Source organism: Lemur catta, chromosome 5 (genome assembly GCF_020740605.2).
Source record: "Lemur catta isolate mLemCat1 chromosome 5, mLemCat1.pri, whole genome shotgun sequence".
In the NCBI taxonomy this organism is placed as follows: domain Eukaryota; kingdom Metazoa; phylum Chordata; class Mammalia; order Primates; family Lemuridae; genus Lemur; species Lemur catta.
Window position 1 is genome coordinate 86,742,259 of NC_059132.1, and position 19,549 is coordinate 86,761,807.

Sequence of the window (19,549 nt, forward strand, 5' to 3'; positions counted from 1 at the left end):
CACTTTATAAATCCTTAACCTGTGGATAAAAACTTTTGAATGAATCATATATTTGTGCAGGTGTGCATTAAGACATAACTTTCTAAAAACTTACTGGTATACTCCTTTTCCCTGCTAGAAAATACAGCATCAGCTAAACCAGAAATCAGGAAAGAGAGGCAATATTATACATGACTTACACCTTGATTCATTTTTATCTCAAATCATATATTTAGCACCTGCAGTTAGCATTTGCTCTTTAAGACTCAAGAATTAAATGCTATATAAAGAGAAAATCATAAGTAAATGATAGTATTCAACTCTCAGTTTCACAACTCAGGGAAAACACTAGTAAAACTGAAACACAGAACAGTGGGTGGGTTTGAGGTACAGAAGAATAAGTGGCTGTCCAGGTTCTGGCTTCTCCTAAATCTTAACTATACTACTAGCTCCCGGTTTCCTGAAACATCTGTGAATATTTTTTATGAATTCCCTTCTTTGCTTAATCCATCTTTAATAAATTTCTATTACCACAGAGGTTCTCTTAAATGACGTCAACTTAACTGGCTCAACAGTTAAACTGAATGGTTGCAGCAAGGCTATTCTGGTGCACCCGTGTTTTCCTCCCACAAGTTGAGCTACATGTCTTCTAAGTAGCTTCTAAGATCCAGTTTTGTTTTTCCAAATCTGTTTGAATCAGTTGCATTTATAATCATAATGGCAGAATCTAATTCAATATTATAGCAGAATTTAATTCAATATTATGCAAACTTAAGAAATATGAACAAAAAGAACTGTTTCTATACATTGAATACCATGGAAAAACTCAAAAGATAAAGTAGATATTTTAAACCACTTTAGGTGTAAATCAGAAAACCATAAATAGAAGAAAATCATAAAAATACAGGATTCCATACTTAAGACCCCTTCATAATCATCAAATTCTCACTTTCCCCAAACTGGAAATAATAGATATTTTATGGATGTGATTTATGCAAAAAAGTGAAAAAGCAATTAAAGCCCATACCTTGGGCCTCTCAACAAAAGACCAGAAAGTAAATGCACAGTATGTGCCTCAGGTTAAAGTGTTTAGTATGTTTAATTTGCTCCATCTGATTCTCTAATGTAACCGATTTTTAAATCTAATCAACACGTCTTGATGATGCTGTACTTACAAGCAAATTAATCTAAATTAAGATTAAAATACCCTCTAAACAAGCATCTTGAATATTGTTAACATAGCCTAAAAAGTAAGTTGACTTACTAGAACAGTAAACAAACTTTTCTGACAGAACTTGACTTCTGACCATGAACGAGGATTAGAAAAAACGTTGGAGAAATCATTGCTTTACCAACTATTCATAACCTACACTTATTAAAGTACATAGCAGAAACAAAAGACAGAAAACAAGCACTAAGTTACTGGGCTAAAGAGAAAAGGAAGATGAAAAGGAAGAAAGAGGCATTAGAAGCATTTAAAGAACAAGCTAGGAAGACTGAAACCAGATTCACAAAACATGTACTATTGTGCACAGATAATCAAGAATCAACCATTTATTCCAAATTCTGAGCAAATGATAGCCAAAAGAAAACATCATATTTTACTTTACCTTTTCTTTATCTTTGTATAATGACCTCAAAGTATTGAAGACTGGTGGGCAACCCTTGCTGAAATTCATCCTTAGGAACTTATCCAAACATTCTTTAAACTTCTCACCTTGGAAGAGAAAAATCCTGTTGGCTTACATTTACTAACTAGATTTACTAATTTACACTTACTAACTTACATTTGGTAACTTACATTTGCTTGAATTGTCAGACATCTCTAACAATGCATCTAATCTTAGTATGCATACTCATACTTAAAACCAAGATGAGAAAACTTTATTCACAATTTTTTTGTTGTTGTTGAGACAAGGTCTCCCTATGGTGCCCAGGCTGGTCTCGAACTCCTGGACTCAAGCGATCCTCCCGACTCAGCCTCCCAAAGTGCTGGGATTACAGGCATGAGTCCATGCCCAGCCCATGAAAAGAAAGTTTAAATCATAGCACCATTTTCATTCCTTTGCAATTATTCTCACTTACCAGATAAAAAGTTTAATGGCAGCCTTCTTGGCACCAGTCCCCTGGGATATTTAGTCCAGGCCTCCTCATAAATTTTTAGCCTTTCTAACATATTAGCTGCAAAGGAAAAAATTTTATATGTAATTATAAACTGTACATTTTTCTGGCAAATTACAATTTTTTCAAAGTATATAAAAATTATAATATTAAAAAGAAAATTTAAAGATGAGAAGAAAATTACTTATAATCCTACCACCCTAATAAACAATCATTTTAGAATCTCTTTCTTTTTTTTAATTTTTTTACAGACAGTCTCACTCTGTTAACTAGGCTGGAGTACACTGATGGGATCATAGCTCACTGCAGCCTGGAACGCAAGTGTCCCTGTGCTCAAGTGACCCTGCTGCCTAACCCACTGGAGTAGCCAGAACTACAGGGTTGTGCCACCACACCCAACTAATTTTTTAACATTTTTTGTAGAGATGGGCTCTCTTTATGTTTGCCCAGGCTGATCTCAAACTGCTGGCCTCAAGTGATCCTCTTACTTCAGCCTCCCAAATTATTAGTATTACAGGCGTGAGCTACTGAACCTAGCCAGACTATTTCTTTCCAATATTTCTTATTCAAAATAACCATGTAAAATACATAATTTTCTTTATTCTGTTCTGCGTTAGGTAGGCTTTCGAAATCTGAGAACTCCTTTAAGTTCTCAAAAAGTTTTGGTTATCATGTTTCCATATTTTGCTTCTACTTTCTGTAGCTTCATCCCTCTAACTCCTCTCCTCTGATTTATTCTGGAGCTTTTCAATATATTTCCTATCTTCCATTTTTCCATATTTCTTCTATATTTTATCTTTTACTCTCAGTGCAAACATTGAGAGCTGTCCTCGGTTTAGTCTTCCACTTCACTAATTTTTCCTCTGCTGTGGCCTCTCTTCTATTCAGTCTATTAAGATTTTTATTTCAATAAGTAGGTTTTTCATTTTGCATATTCTTAATTGGTATTTTTCATAACTATTCATGTTTCATGGCTATAATTCCTTCTATTCATTTTTAGATTCTTATAACATCTCTACTCTTTTTTTGCAGGTAGTTATGATTAACCATTTCTTGCTGGTGTTTCTATGACAGCTTAAGAATCTTTGCTACAAAGTAATCTGCCCGGAGAGGTTTCTCTTGTGCATATCAATGGCTCAAAAGTAGACCCCATTTAGAGAGGGTAATGCGGGGGTTGGGGGAAGTGTGGGCACACAGAGAGTCTCTGGACCCAAGTTTATTTTAGTGATGGAAATTTAACCCCTCTTCCCACAAAGGAACAGTGCTGCTCATTCAGCATGGCTACATTCATGTGACCTTGGCAGGTCATCGCTGCAGTCAGAGTTTAGCAAAGATTATGCTTGCTTCTTTCCTTTAGGGAGATATCTCCATTTCTGTCAGTGGAACTTTCCCTTTCATGTTTTTGATGCTACCATGCATTTGTGAATTTTTTCTAAAGTTGTCTCTAAAATTCTTTTCTCAACCATTTCTATGAATTTGTAGTCGAAGACAAAAGTTTGCAAATGTACTTTAGTATTCAGAGTTTGAACCAATTCTTAACCGTTTTTCTAGTTGTGCTTTTCAATGAGTTAATAAAATATGTATTAACAAAATCAGCAATTAAAATTTAGAAAATCAGTTTTAAACAATACTACCTGGCTTGAGTGCTTTTTCTAAGCCTTTGTAATAGGCCCAGTTTTCAGGATTTCTCTCTTGTAACCCTCTATAAACATCCGCAGCATCTTCCAAACGACACAGTTGCAACAGAAGTTCCCCTGTTTAAAAGAAAAAACTTAAATATTGGAGAATAACCTTCTAATTTTAACTTTTCCTCAAACTTTCTCTTAAAACCTCATTATAAATCAATGTTGGGAAGTGGATGGATCTGGTATCCTGAGTTCACAGTTCCCTTGTTTATCAAGTTATTTTACTGCCCCCTTCTTTTCTGAAGTTACATTATTTAGAAATGCCATCCTTTTCCTCCAGGCCACCTTCACTGAACACACTGTCATCAAGCATCATCTACTCATCAATTTTTCCTGATATCTTCAACAGTCAAACTAACAACCCAATCCAATATCCTAACTTCATGATTCCTTAATCAATTACAAAACAATTCTGCTGTAGCAGCCCATAATCTCCCCACATTCAAAACCACCTAATAATCTTTGCCTTTTTATCTCTCCCAACAACCAAATAAGCATCCTACTTTACACTTAACTTTCTTTTCTTTCTCCTTCCTGTCTCACTAATCCTACCATTCAATCGCAGAGAAAAATCATTTCCTTTTCTTCAGGCCCATCAGCAACTTGTAGATGCATTGCTTGCTTTCCCTGGGCTGCATGACCAATCACATCCCTGAATGACATTAGCAAACCCCAGGTATCAAAATAAATCTCAAGACCTAGGCTCCCTTGTTTACCCTACCAATTTAAAAACCTGGATCATTCCAATACTTTATTTGTTCTATACTTTCTCATGGAAGGACACAATTCAGATGAATAGAAAGAGACAGCGGTTTCACTAGAAATACATCAGCTCCAAAGCCACAGAGGCTTCAAACACTATTCAAGATCCCTTTTTTATATCCTTAACATGCTTTCCCTTCATCAAAGGAATTACTTTCAAACCACTTCATCCTTGCACCTTCACTCTCTGTTGCACCATCTGATGATAAAAATGAATACTTAACTTAGCACTTATTATGTGCCAGCGACTTTTAAATGCTTCACACACATTAACTAATTCAATTTTCAGAACTCTATGAGATAGGTTACTATTTTCATCATTTTAAAGCAGAGAGAACTTAAGTAAACTTGCTAAGTAAGAGTCTTTCAGATAGTGTTAGAGATAGGATTTGAACAGAAGCACGTTAGCTGAAAAAGCCCATATTCTTAACCTCTGTACCAATGGTTCTCAAATCAGGCACACTTTTGCCACCCAGAGGACATTTGGCAATATTCAAAGACATTTTGTTTGTCACAGCAGGGTTGGTGGACATTATTAATATCTAATAAGTAGAAACTAGGAATGCTGCCAAACATCCTACGGTGCACAGAAGAGATCTTCAACCTCAACAACTCAGGCCTAAAATGTCAACATTGCCAAGGTTAACAAAGCCTGGTCTATGCTAATCAAAAGCCAACTTCACTAAAAACATAGAAAATAACCTGCAGTGGGGCATGGTGGCACACACCTACAGTCTCAGCTACTTGGGAGGCTAAAGGGGAAGGACTGGTTGAGCCCAGTTGTTCAAGTACAGCCTGAGACATAGTGAGATCTTGTTTCTTACAAAAATAATAAAGAAAAAAACAGCATGCAACTTTACTCCTCCCTGCACTGTATCCATCCTCATTTACTTCATTTACTTCCCTTAATATTCTCCCACCTTTTCTGTGTGGGAGGAACAGGTGTTAAAAACAATAAAACATTTTGCCTAACTATGCCCACTCATCCACTCCAGGAAGTTCCCAAGTGACCTTGACCACTTCATCTCCCCACAACTAACACCACCAGCAACACTATCTTCAATTTCTGAAGATTGCTAGAATTTCCAAAGATTGATTCTACCCTCAGTTCTCATCTATTCTTTTTATATACCCTGTACTCCACACCTAACTCAAAGCAGGTATTCAATAGATATTTTGTGGAATGAACTGATGGCCTTGTTTCCTATCTCATGTAGAAAATGGAAGCATTTAGAACTCCCATATAATCACTATCTCTACACATTTACTTATCCAACTCTTGTTACTGTGAATGAACTATCATGCTCTTCTCTAAGATTAATCCTTCAATTTATCCTACTATACCAAATATTATGACTCTATTGGATCATTCCCCAGTCAGCACAAACATGTTAGAAAAAAACCTTCTCTTGAGCCTGTATCCCATTTCATCTACCACCACTTCATTTGCTTCCTTTACAGTAAAAGTCCTTGTGTTAGTTATGTATGCTTCCTATCTTCAATTCCTCTACTTCCAATCTCACTCAAATTGACTTGATGTTTGGGTTTTTACCACCCTCCTACCAAATGCTTAGAAAGTGCTTTTGTTAACCTCACCAATGACTTCCAAATTGCTAAAATTCATTGGTCAATTCTCAGTTCTTACCTAATTGGACCTATCTGCCATTGTTCCTCACTAATAAAGTTATCAAAAGAATCAAATGAAATGATTTGTCATGTATTTCCATAAAGAAACCAAGCCTTGGCCGGGCGCGGTGGCTCACGCCTGTAATCCTAGCTCTGGGAGGCCGAGGCGGGTGGATCGCTCGAGGTCAGGAGTTCGAGACCAGCCTGAGCAAGAGTGAGACCCCGTCTCTACTAAAAATAGAAGGAAATTATCTGGCCAACTAAAAATATATATATACAAAAAAATTAGCCGGGCATGGTGGCTCATGCCTGTAGCCCCAGCTACTCGGGAGGCTGAGGCAGTAGGATCACTTAAGCCCAGGAGTCTGAGGTTGCTGTGAGCTAGGCTGATGCCACGGCACTCACTCTAGCCCGGGCAACAAAGTGACACTCTGTCTCAAAAAAAAAAAAAAAAAGAAACCAAGCCTTGCCCCTGGTCATATAGCTAACATAGCAGCCAAAGAAAGAACCCAAACTAGTTTTTTCCAGACTTGTGATCTTTCCCATTAGGTCAGAAATCTCCTCCCTTTATAATTAACAGACTACTAAGAGATGACTAATTCAAATGAAAGAGGGTTATCCTGGATGTACAGTTCACAACTGAGCTCTAGGAGCCTTAAACTACCAGTTTTTCTTGTGAGTAGCATTATTCTCTTTCATCTGGCAAATAATGGCTATACTTTTTATGCACACAGATATGTACTATACTTTTCTAATGTTCAACTTCAAGGTGAGCCAAAGGAATTTAAAAACCAGAAAAATTCAGGCTGGGTGCCATGGCTTCCGCCTATAATCATAGCACTCTGGGAGGCTGAGGCAGGAGGATTGCTTGAGGTCAGGAGTTCGAAACCAGTCTGGGCAAGAGTGACACCTCATCTCTACTAAAAAAATAGAAAAAATTAGCCAGGCATGGTGGGGTGTGCCTACAGTCCCAGCTACTCAGGACACTAAGACTGACACCGAGGCTGAAGCTGAGGCAGGAAGATTGCTTGAACCCAGAAGTTTGAGGTTGTTGTGAGCTAGGCTGACACCAGAGCACTATGGCCTGGGTAACAGAGTAAGACTCTGTCTCAAAAAAAAAAAAAAAAAAGGAAAGAAAGAAAAAAATTCAGTTCCCTAGATTACCAAGGACAAAGCAGCATTTTCAGAAGGCAATTTTAAAAAATGACTTGTCTTTTCAATTACTTGCTATTCTTCTTCAATTTTCTATAAATCACTTCCTTAACTTCTACAACTGTTAATACTCCTTTTTCTCAGCCCCCTAATAAATGGCAGTGTTATAGTCATTTATTTAGAGATCTACCTCTCTTATCACAATCCACACATATGAACCCAAATTTCTGGTCTCTTTTCCTTCCAGAATTCATATCTTTTCTATGTCCTCAAAGATTAATTCTAAAGACATGCAGGAATACCCTAAATGTATTTTAGTAAAGCCTGGTTTATCAACATATAGTACTGCAATAAAGAAATCTGGCACACATTACATAGTTTTCTAACAAACTGTTTTTAAGAAATTTAATCCTTCATCTTATAAAACTAAGTAACTGTCTCTTGTGTTTTGATCAAACCCTGTAATATTTTCAATACAAAGATACTTTATTTAAAGAAAGAATGTTATACTGAGTCGTTTCTTTCAATGACTTTATTGTTCATAATTTATTTTCTACTACATCAACAATATCCACTGTTTAAATGTATATTTTCCCACATCACAAATTAATCAAAGTACAGGCCGGGCGTGGTGGCTCACGCCTGTAATCCTAGCACTCTGGGAGGCCGAGGCGGGTGGATCGCTCGAGGTCAGGAGTTCGAGACCAGCCTGAGCAAGAGTGAGACCCCGTCTCTACTAAAAATAGAAAGAAATTATCTGGCCAACTAAAAAAATATATATAGAAAAAATTAGCCGGGCATGGTGGCGCATGCCTGTAGTCCCAGCTACTGGGGAGGCTGAGGCAGGAGGATCGCTTAAGCCCAGGAGTTTGAGGTTGCTGTGAGCTAGGCTGATGCCACGGCACTCACTCTAGCCTGGGCAACAGAGTGAGACTCTGTCTCAAACAAAAAAAAAAAAAAAAAAATTAATCAAAGTACATAGGTAAGAAAGTTTTCCTATCATCAAGCTGAATTACATGCAATTGTCACCAGGAACCAGATAATTTTCAGCCTTGTTCTTTGTCACAATTAAATATGAGAATAAATAACAATCTTTTAAAAATACCTTTGGTTTCTTCTACAGCAAGTTTATCACAAATCTGCTTTTCATAGGTACAAAGATGTTCCAAGGCTTCTCTATAAAGACCTGCTTCCCGAAGAACTTGATTCTGATATAAAAGTAGTTCACTATATTCATAATCCACCTTATCAGGGGATGTCTGTATACAGATATAAGGATTATTAACAGTAAGAATTTTATTTTCCTATGAGAAAATTGTTCACAACACTGACAAATATGTAAGAAGTCAAAGGATAACATGTGAATGACAAAACTAATTTTTAAAATAAATTCCTAAATATCTATGAAGTAAATTATGATAATATTAACTTATAATACATTGAATAAAAGAATAAACCATAAGTCCTTGCATATAATAAATAAATGGGGAAGAAGGGAAAGCTCTTATATAACAGTAAAATGCCAAATAAATCTAAAAGGAATGATAGAGTTAGGGAATCACCATTTTGCAACTACCATAGTAATAGTTGATTCAGGCAAGAATCATAATAATGAATGCTAAAACTAGTAGTGAAAATTTGATGAGGAACGAGTTATTCAGTCTCAAATCGTGTATTAAACACACAGAGAAAAACAAATTTACAGTTGCAAATACCACCTTGACCAAGTAATGAAATGGAACAAACAAATGTCATGTGCCTCTTGATGTAATGAACCAAGAAGGACCCAACATCACTTCTGTGGTTTCCTGCCAAAACTGTATAACTATATCTAATAATGAAGAAACATCTGACAAATCCAAATTAAGGGACATTCTACAAGCACAGCCCTATACCCTTCAAAAACATCTATGTCATGAAATCCAGATGAACTTTTCAAAACTGTTCCAGATTAAACGTGACTTAAATGCAAAGTATGATTCTAAAATGGATCCTGGAGTGGAAAAAAAATTACTAGAAAGGATAGAAACTAGGACAATTAATAAATTCTGAATGTGGGCTATAGATTAGCGATAGTTTATGACTGTTAAATTTCCTATTTTGATAGTCTATAGGTATAATACTATACACAGAACTGGCAACTATACAGTTACTTTTAGAAAATACACACTGAAAGATTTAGGGGTACAAGTTCATGATACCTGCAATTACTCTAAAATATGTTTAAGGTAAAAAATTTAAATAGATAAATAGATACAGAGATTTTGAAGCAAATGTGTCAAACACTAGCAATTAGGTAATGTGAGTGAACTCCTCTGTTGGAGTTCTTTGTACTGTTCTTACAACTTTTCTGTTAAGTTGGAAACGATTTCAAAATAAAAAGTTAGCCAGACTATGTACACTTCTTTCTTTTAGTTAGAATTAGACCTAGTAAAATGGCTCCTGATTATTACCTGTTGTGTTTTCCTAAATTCTTCTAAAATTTTTGCTGCCATTTCATAATCTTCTAATAAATGGTAAGCGATAGCATAACCTATCCATGATGCTCTCTGTGCAGGTCGAAGCTGAAGTAATTGATATCTCGTTTCCTTTAAAAGGACAAAAAAAAAAAAAACCACTTTCTCTTAGGCTTACAGTTAAAAAGCAAATGCTCCTTTCAAGATCGTATTAAATTATTGCACCACAATGCTAGGAATGATAATAAAAAATAGTTTCAAACATCCTTGTTTTGTAGCTTTATAAAGAAATATTTGTTAAGAAGCACAACATGTGGATGTGGTGGCTCATATCTGTAATCCGAGCAACTTGGGAGGCTGAGGCAGAAGGATCAGTTGAGGCCAGGATTTTGACACCAACCTGGGTAACATAGTAAGACCGATCTCAAAAAAAGAAAAAAAACTGAAAACAATTAGCTGGGTGTGGTGGCTATGGCCTGTAGTCCTAGCTACTTGGGAGGCTGAGACAGGAGGATCACTTGAGCCCAGTAGTTCAAGTGATGGCAAGTTCAAGTTCAAGTGGTACTATGACTGTACCACGGCACTGCAGCCTGGGTGACTGAGACCATATTTCTTAAACAAACAAACAAACCAAAAAAAAAAAAAAAAAAGAAGCACAAAGAAACCGCTAATATAATCTGATAATTTACTTATTAAACACTTAAGACCAGATATCCTTCTTTATTTCCTGATCTATTTACTTCAAGAGAAGAGACAGGATGGAAAATATAGTACAAAGGAAAAAAATTATTCAAGAATTCTTAAAAAAATAGTGACGAACATTAGAGTTAAGATATACATAGAAAACAATTCAGTAAGTACTACCATAAAAAAAAAATAAATAAATAAATAAAAGACACGACAGAACGTGAGAGAGGAACTAAATAGATCCAAGGCTGATTTAAGGATCAAAATTGAAGCTACAAAAATATATTGGTCTCACTGGATGTAAAATAAAGAAATTTGCTTTCCAGAAAAATGTGGGTAGTAAAGGTTTGGGCTGTGTGTTAATACTAGACAAAGGCATTGTGTTTTTGAGTATTAATGTTAATTTTTATCAAATTGATTAAATGAACCCTACACATTAATACAAATCTGCCTCATGGTAAAGTAACTTACTTTAAAGATCTGATTATTCCAATGGTAAAGACAACCTACTATGACAGGAGGAAAAACGCATTCAATGAAGTTATTTTCAAAATGAAATGGAAAATTTCTTTATCAAGAAGTACTCCAAGTTTTAAATAATAATATTTTCCCCTTAGAATTAAAAAAATCTCTATTTTACTTACCCTGTAACCCTCAAGATCTCGCATTTGAATCTGTAGTAAGGAAAGGTCCCTTAAAATTTGAAGATTGTCTTTATCCCATTTTAGTGCATTTCTGTAACACTTAATGGCTTCATCATACTTCTTGTCTGACCTCTGAAGAAGGCCATAAACATGCCAACCTAAAGAATTTTAGTTAAGGATACAACCTACAAGTCAACAAATACTATTCCAAATGATCTCCCAAGAAACTTGGAGAACTACAGCCATATATAAAATAAGCTTTAAAAAAGGGGATGGAAGGGAATACAAGGATAGAACGCAGTTTAATACAGCGGAAGAGCACAGCTATGGAGCCAGAGAAAATTAGTTCTAGCTTGCCTTACTAGCTCTATAATCTCGGACAAGTTAGTCTCATCAAGTTTCTTCATTTATAAAATGTAAATAAGTAGAAATGTAAATAGCAAATCATACTAGTGACAACTAAATGGGATAATAAAGTGCTCACTGGCTGGCACAAAGTAAACAGTTAATAACTGTAAAGAGTTCTCTTTATTATTAAAAGGAAAAAGAAGAAATGGGTCTTCATGGAATTTAATTACATAAAAGCATGTAGATTTTATTTTCTTTAGCTAACAAGGTCCTTAAGACAGCCTTTAGTGCAGTACAAAGTTCCTAAACTCAACCACATATAAAATAAAAATTCATTCATTCAACAAATATTAAAAATTCTTAATAATTAGGGTAAAGGTGATGTGATCAAAACAGTCTCCTACATTCAAACAACTTAAAGTCTAGAAAGGACACAGATAAGCAAAATTACAGTGGGTTGTAAAAAAAATGCTATAAAGGCAAAAAATATCCCACTTAATACAGGACAGATCTTTTTCACTTTAGAGCTTGATTACCGTAAATCACCCAATTCACCTACCTTCCATCTCTCTTCTTTTATTCTCTCCTGCCAAATTAATCTTTCTAAAACACATATAATCAAAAGGAAAAAAATCAGGAAAAAAATCTACTCCCTTTCCAGAAACATAATATTTCTCTCTCAGATTAGGCTCAAACTTCAATCTAACAACTTTTAGGCCACAGATCCTCAATAGTCACTAAAATACAGAATGTATAGGATGGTATGTATAACTTATAATACATATTTAATATTACAAATTTTATTTGAAAAATAATCTTTGTTTTCATAATATAAATGACAAAGTAAGCTTGACAAAATCCTTTCAGCTGATTGGAACGTGGTTATAAAAACCTAAGAAATACCACCCTTCAAAATTTAGCTCCCATTACCTATCTTCCCACTCCCTCTCATTTCTGTCACAATGTCCTATATTTCAGGACTTTATCTCTCTTGAGCATTACAACCTTATAACTAACTGCCTCTAATCTTCACCTCCTAAAAAAATCCTACCCTGAAGGAGTTTAACATTGCTAAAAAGTTAAAGAAATTTATGTCCATCAAAAGGAACCCAATTAAATAAATCATAGTAAATAAACACAGAACACTATATAATTATTAAACATGAGGGAAAGATATCTACAACAGTCTTATCAGTTAAGCCCCCTTGCTTACCTTTCTAGTCCCTTGGTCACTCTCAATTCACACACTTCTGCTTTACTGAGTTAGTGACAATTCTTTTAAAAAGCTGTAACACTTTATGTAATACTCGAAAGTGTTCTGAACATGCTTCTAAGAAGTATCTTCCCTCACTAGACTCTGAGTTCCTTGAGAGCAAAATCCATATATTTTTTTCATATGTACTGTGCCAGGGGCCTGGTAAACATTTCAAATTTTGCTAAATGTTGGAGCACTTATAATTATGTTAGCCCACAAAGTAGGTACAGAAATTTGTTAAAACAGACTATTTAAAAAACAGCAACCCACAATTTTTTCTCTATCTTCCCTCATACATTTCTACTTGCTCCCACCCTCACACTTCCCTAAATAAAATTTATCTATTATGGTACTTAACATTACCAAGGACTATGTTATATATTCCATCATTAAATCTTTATACCACAATGAGGTGGGTATGATTGTACACATGAAGAAACTGAACGCTAAGATCTCATAGTAAGAAAGAAGTTTTGAACCCAAGTGAAGCACATTCCAAGCCTACACTCCAAAAGCCTGTGCTCTTAACCAGTGCACTACAATGCCTCTCTAATATTCCTTATTATATATCCTTCTCTAAAGTTATGATCATGATGAAACTGCATGCCTGTCTAAGTCCATTTGGGCTGTTGTAACAAAATAGATCAAGGTGCCAACAGATTCAATGTCTGGTAAACAGAAAGGGCTTGCTTTCTGTTTCATAGATGGCACTTTCTAGCTGTGTCCTCTTATGGCTAAAGAGGCAAACAAGCTCCCTCGGGCCTCTTTTATAAGGGCACTCATCTTATTCATGAAGGCTTCAAACTCAAGACCTCTTTGCCTCCCAAAGACCCCACCTCCTAATACCATTGCACAGAGGATTAGGTTTCAACATATGAAGGGATGGGGTGACAAACATTTGGAACATCACCATGCCCCCTTTTATAAAAGTGCAATGCCCTCCTTTTTTAAGAGTGGCAAAAACTTTCACAGATATTTGTAAAGGCATTTATCTATGGGCCACAGGTAATGTTAAGACATGGTAGGTATATAAAAATGTATTGAGTAGGTATATAAAATGTATTAGTAGGCATATAAAAATGAATGAAGGTAGTTGTTGTTATTCTATTTAAAACAGAATAATTTCTCTGGAGTTGCATAGTAAGTAGAATCTAAAACATTTAATTTTCAAATTGCTATGTTAGCTCAAACTACCCCACCCAATCCTTAAATATATCTCAAAAAGGATACACACATGACTCTTCAAGTCATTTCTCAAACCTCTACGAACCAATTCATAAGCTTCTTCCTTTTTTCCCAAACAGTTCAATGTTAATCCTTTCATAGCCAGGGTTTCTATTTTTTTAAACAAAGAAAAAGAAGAAAAGATAAAAGAAAGGAATTAACCATTAAAATAATTAACAACAAAGGGTAACTATAATCTCAAAAACAAATGCTACGTTATCCTAAGAATTAAAATTTTCAAGGAGAAAGATGTAAAATATTTTTAAAAATTGACAAACCAAGTAAACACAGATTTCTAGACTGTTCTCAGAAGGCTTTCCTAGATTTTTTTAGATTAAAAGAATACAAAATGCTCGTACATCTGACTAGAAAGATAATCCAGTAATTCATATTCTGACAAGATACAATCATTCTATTATTGTTCTCCAGGAGAATTCCATGGGATGACTTTCCATAATTACTTCATTAAAATATGAAAAACTTTATCTTGAAAACAGACTATTTCTGTGAATCTAAGTCATGTTAAATTCACTCTATAATAATTAAAACACATAAATTGCCTACACTTCTGGCTTTCATAAATTTATTTTAAAAATGATTCTTTGGGGGCCGGGCACGGTGGCTCATGCCTGTAATCCTAGCACTCTGGGAGGCCAAGGCAAGTGGATCGTTTGAGCTCAGGAGTTCAAGACCAGCCTGAGCAAGAGCGAGACTCCGTCTCTGCTAAAAATAGAAAGAAATTATATGGACAGCTAAAAATATATATAGAAAAATTAGCCGGGCATGGTGGTGCATGCCTGTAGTCCCAGGTACTCGGGAGGCTGAGGCAGTAGGATCGCTTGAGCCCAGGAGTTTGAGGTTGCTGTGAGCTACGCTGATGCCACGGCACTCTAGCCCGGGCAACAGAGTGAGACTCTGTCTCAAAAAAAATTTAAAAAAAAAAAAAAGATTCTTTGGGATTACTATTAAATATACATTCAAAAGATGTCAGAAATCTATCATCAGCAATCAACAGATTAAAAGAGAGATTTAAGGGAAACTTACATTTTCAGAAAAGAAGAAAGATTTCTAATTTTATGTGTATCTTATGAAGCATAACAATAAAAAATACTCACTATGATTTACTGGCCTAACCTTTAGGACCACAATTTAGAATGTACAGAAAAATTACTTAGGTATAAAAATAGGATTAAAGGTATAATTCTCAGGAAGAGTCAACACGTACTGTTTAAAAATACATTCAATGAAATTATGACACTACATATGTAACGTGATTTCAGATATGTTCAAATATGAGGGGAAATCACATTTTAGAAACAATGAAATAATATGGGAAAAACTGCATTTTAGAAACAATGAAATTTGGTACTCTTCTGTACTGAAACTATCATGATTACATTATTAAAAGTCACCTTACCAGGACTGGCCACTTCAGAAATGAATATAAAATAACCTAGTATCCAGCTGGCCAGCAAAAAGATGTAATTTTTTTAACAAGGAAAAAGATAAATTTAGAGACTTTTACCTCCACTGCTTTTCATCTCCAAACAACTGCAGTGAAAGCATAAAGTGAAACTCAGTGAAAGTAAAAAGTATTATAAATGTGGGCAAAAAAGTGAAGAAGCTAATAGAGAATTATTACTCTCCCCTGCCTCTTCAATGCTAAGAGCACATTAACAAATTAATTACTGAAGAGTCATGTTTCTTAACTCTGTACAAATCAGACCTGCAAAAGCTTATTTTCCTTTGTTGCTTCACAAGTTTAGCCACACATTGCCCCCCTTACTCTACAAAAATCTACCATCCAATTATCTACTGGGATAGCCAAGTAAATTTTCAGAGCATTACAATATATAAATCATGTCTTAAGCATGCCCACGTCTTGAAAAACTAAGATACAATATATAAAAAGATGACGGTTCACAAGCAAAGGACCAAATGGTCACTTTCTGAATGAGCTTATTGTCAAGCATAAATTTTCTTTAGCTCAACCGAAGTTCTACAATAAATTTTTCTTATAACAATATTTTATTTAAATAAGCATACTACCATATCAGATTCTTTTGCCTTTCCTCTAGAGCTAAAATTCAAAATAGGAATAAATCAGAACTCAAGTAGAACATGTCATTTTCTTGACATTAAATTAAAAATTCAGTATTAAATTTCATCTTCTCAGAGGAAGATAAGAGAGTCTATTCTCTCTAAAAAATAGTTAAGACAGCTAGGAGTAATAAAACCTAATAAGACAAGCCAGGCAGGTATGTAGTAAAATCTTATTTGCACTTACCTCCATGCTCTGCAAATTTAGGATTTGAGAGGATTTGTTTACAGAATTTCAATCCATTTCTATACTGTTTATGTTCATAACATCTCTGTCAAAACAAAAAGAAAAGCTTGAGTTTGGAAAGAAATGCAAACAAGTTTAAGCTCAATGTTAAACTTTTTTATTCTGTTAAATACAAAAGAATGTTATTTCCATATTCTTCTAAATCCCACTAAAATGCCACTAAACAAATACAAAAGGTTCAAATACAGAAAGTAAAAGCAAGACAAACGGACAGAATATAGACTAGAAAGAATGAGAAAAACATAAATTCACTCAAAAAGGTCCAAGAACTGAGTGAAGCAGAAAGTGAAAACAGAAAAATAAAAGGTATAGACATTGTATTTTAAAATAACTTTTTTTATTGAAGGAAACAAGCTTTCAAGCTGAAAGAATCGAACAAGTGCACATAAAACAAATGGAAAAGAAGACCCACACCATGGCACATCATATCGAAATTTCAAATCCTGAAAAGCTCTTCCAGAGAGGAAAAAAAACAAGTCACACAAAAACAATCTATAATCAGAATGGCACTGAACTTTTATTCCAAAGTAAAAATGAAATACTGCTGAAAGCTAGAAAATAAATATACAGCCTTCAAAATTCAGAATGAGCATTAAGTTTCAACCTGTAATTCTGTAACCAGTCAAGTTATCAATCAAATACAGTTTGCCCCCATAGCCATGAGTTCCATCAACCTCAGACAGAAACTATTTAGGACAAAAAACTGCATCTGTACTGAATATGTCCCCCTGTTTTTCCTGTCATTATGCCCTAAACAATACAGTTTAACAACTATTTACACAGCATTTACATTGTATTAAGTATTTTAAGTAATCTTGAGATGATTTACAGTATACATGAGGATGTGCATAGGTTATATGCAAATACTACACCATTTATATCAGGAACTTGAGCATCCCTGGACTTTAACATATGAGGGAGGTCTTGAACCAATCCCCCACAGATACCAAAAAGACTGTATATGAGCAAAATGACATTGTAAGTTTTGAAAAAAGCTAAACTTTTATCTTCATGTACTCTTCCTTAGAAAACTATTAAATTAAATAATTAAAAAGAAAATATGGGACTTAGTAAGGAATCTAATACAGAAAAAAAGGACTAGAGAATAGCCACTCCAAAATTGGAACTGGAAGCGAAAGCCTGCCGTAGAATAAATTTCCAGCAACAACAAAACTGGAACTGGTATGCTTGACAATATGGGAAATATTATTTACAAGCACATGACAGAAATATAAGCACATTTGGGGAAAATGAGCAATAGTTCTACAAAATGTCAGGCAACCTACTAAATGAAATAGATATTAACTTCAGGAAAAACAAAGGCTTGTATAAGAAAGGATGTGTGAATTAGTGTAATATTTGGCTTAATAGTGAACAATATATACATAGTTTTTGTAAATATTCAGTACTAGTATCAAAAATTGTGATATAACTATATTGGGGGAATGAGGAAAATAAAAGGGGGCAAATGTGTGAATGAGGAAGTCTGAGTCCTCATTTTCAAGTCGACAAATGTCTAAAAGTTACATATTAAGAAATAGTGATGTAAATTATTAAGCAACAGGAAGGCAAATACCAGAGAATATATAGGGCTGGGATTGTTTGATTCTGGAGTGGGAAGGCAAGGGGCAGGGGAAAATGAGGAACATACTTTTTCATCATAAATCTTCTAGTGCTAGGTATTAACATATGCTTTTATGATAAAAATTATTTTTTAAAGCATTGTGTTTATTACAGAAAAAAATCTGCACCTGAAAGATATGATAACTAATGCCAGAATTCATTGTCATAAATTTAAATGAATTTTACTCACAACTTTTGCAGCAATAAATTCAAAATCTGGGAAGGATAGTTAATACAAGTGATGACAAAATTATAGTAGAAAATGTGTAACAACAAGCTGGGAACAGTGGCTCATGCCTATAATCCCAGTACTTTGGAAGGCAGAAGTGGGAGGATACCTTGAGCCCAGTGAACTATGCTCATGCCACTGCACTTCATCCTGGGTGCTGGAGTGAGACCCTGTCTCTAAAAAAATAAAATAAAATAAAATGCATAGAAACAAAACAAGAAAAATTTAAGACTTTATAGCAAACTACACAGTTTTTCTATAACCAAATATGTACCCACTGTCTCTTTGTTGTTTTGAATCTCAAATCTAATATATCTAAATGCAACAGATTTTCTTCCCCAAAACTTATTCTACACCACGTCTTCACCATCTCAGTAGATGCCCTCCCCTCAACTCAGATTATTAAGCAAAAAGCCTAATCATCTTTGTTGCCTCTCCTTCTCTCATACTTCTATCCTCTGTCAGTCCCAGTTTCTCTGCAATAGCTTCCTAACTGGTGCACGTATTTTTCTCTGCCTTCCATAATCGACTATGTACTCAGCGGGCACAGTGATTTGGGGGATAAGGAGAGGGAGAGCAGAAGCAGTTACTTGGGAGCTATCATTAACCATATGTAGCCAAAGAAACATAATAAGACTAAGCAACTAAAAGCAGTGTTCCTATTTAATTAGCAGAAAGCATAAAAATAATTTTGTTTTCTTATAATAATAGTAAAAAGCATTAAAGGAAGCTATGACGTAAAGATTAACATAATTAAAAGGAATGCTCTTGACTTGTTGCTGTTTTCCAGAAACTAAATGCATATAAAGAAGAGGGTAAGTGTTACTATTCATAAAACCATCATTAACTTTCTCAAAATTTATTTCTGTAAAAATGTAATTAGGTGGCCAAGTGCGGTGGCTCACACCTGTAATCCTAGCACTCTGGGAGGCCGAGGTGGGTGGATCGTTTGAGCTCAGGAGTTCAAGACCAGCCTGAGCAAGAGTGAAACTCCATCTCTACTAAAAATGGAAAGAAATTATATGGACAACTAAAAATATATACATATAAAATTAGCCGGGCATGGTGGCACATGTCTATAGTCCCAGCTACTCGGGAGGCTGAGGTAGGAGGACTGCTTGAGCCCAGGAGTTTGAGGTTGCTGTGAGCTAGGCTGACACCATGGCACTCTAGCTCGGGCAACAGAGCGAGACTATCTCAACAACAAAAAATGTAGTTAAATGACTACCACTTTTGGCATTATAGAGTGAGAGGCTGAACTTGCCCTTCCACCATAAACAAAACTGGACAAAATATATGAACTAACTGTTCAACAGGTGGTAAAAGATTGTGAACCATGAGAGAGGGAAAGAAACTTAATGAGCTCTAGAAGTGCCAATGCTTTACAACCTGGAGGCACTTTCTAGATCAC

General features: G+C 35.1%; 1 protein-coding gene across 3 annotated transcripts in view; it reads right to left on the reverse strand.

Moving 5' to 3' along the window:
- NAA15 (N-alpha-acetyltransferase 15, NatA auxiliary subunit) overlaps nt 1–19,549 on the reverse strand; it is a 68,757-nt gene that overhangs the window by 34,107 nt on the left and 15,101 nt on the right. For 2 of the 3 annotated variants that reach the window (XM_045552259.1, XM_045552258.1), the window contains exons 2-9: nt 16,227–16,311; nt 13,946–14,050; nt 11,113–11,270; nt 9,779–9,913; nt 8,431–8,584; nt 3,735–3,854; nt 2,065–2,160; nt 1,590–1,696 (exon numbers count right to left, since the gene is read on the reverse strand). In XM_045552259.1, the coding sequence (XP_045408215.1) occupies nt 1,590–1,696; nt 2,065–2,160; nt 3,735–3,854; nt 8,431–8,584; nt 9,779–9,913; nt 11,113–11,270; nt 13,946–14,050; nt 16,227–16,311 (960 nt within the window). The remainder of the gene's footprint in view (nt 1–1,589; nt 1,697–2,064; nt 2,161–3,734; nt 3,855–8,430; nt 8,585–9,778; nt 9,914–11,112; nt 11,271–13,945; nt 14,051–16,226; nt 16,312–19,549) is intronic. The other variant, XM_045552261.1, reaches the window with a different exon arrangement.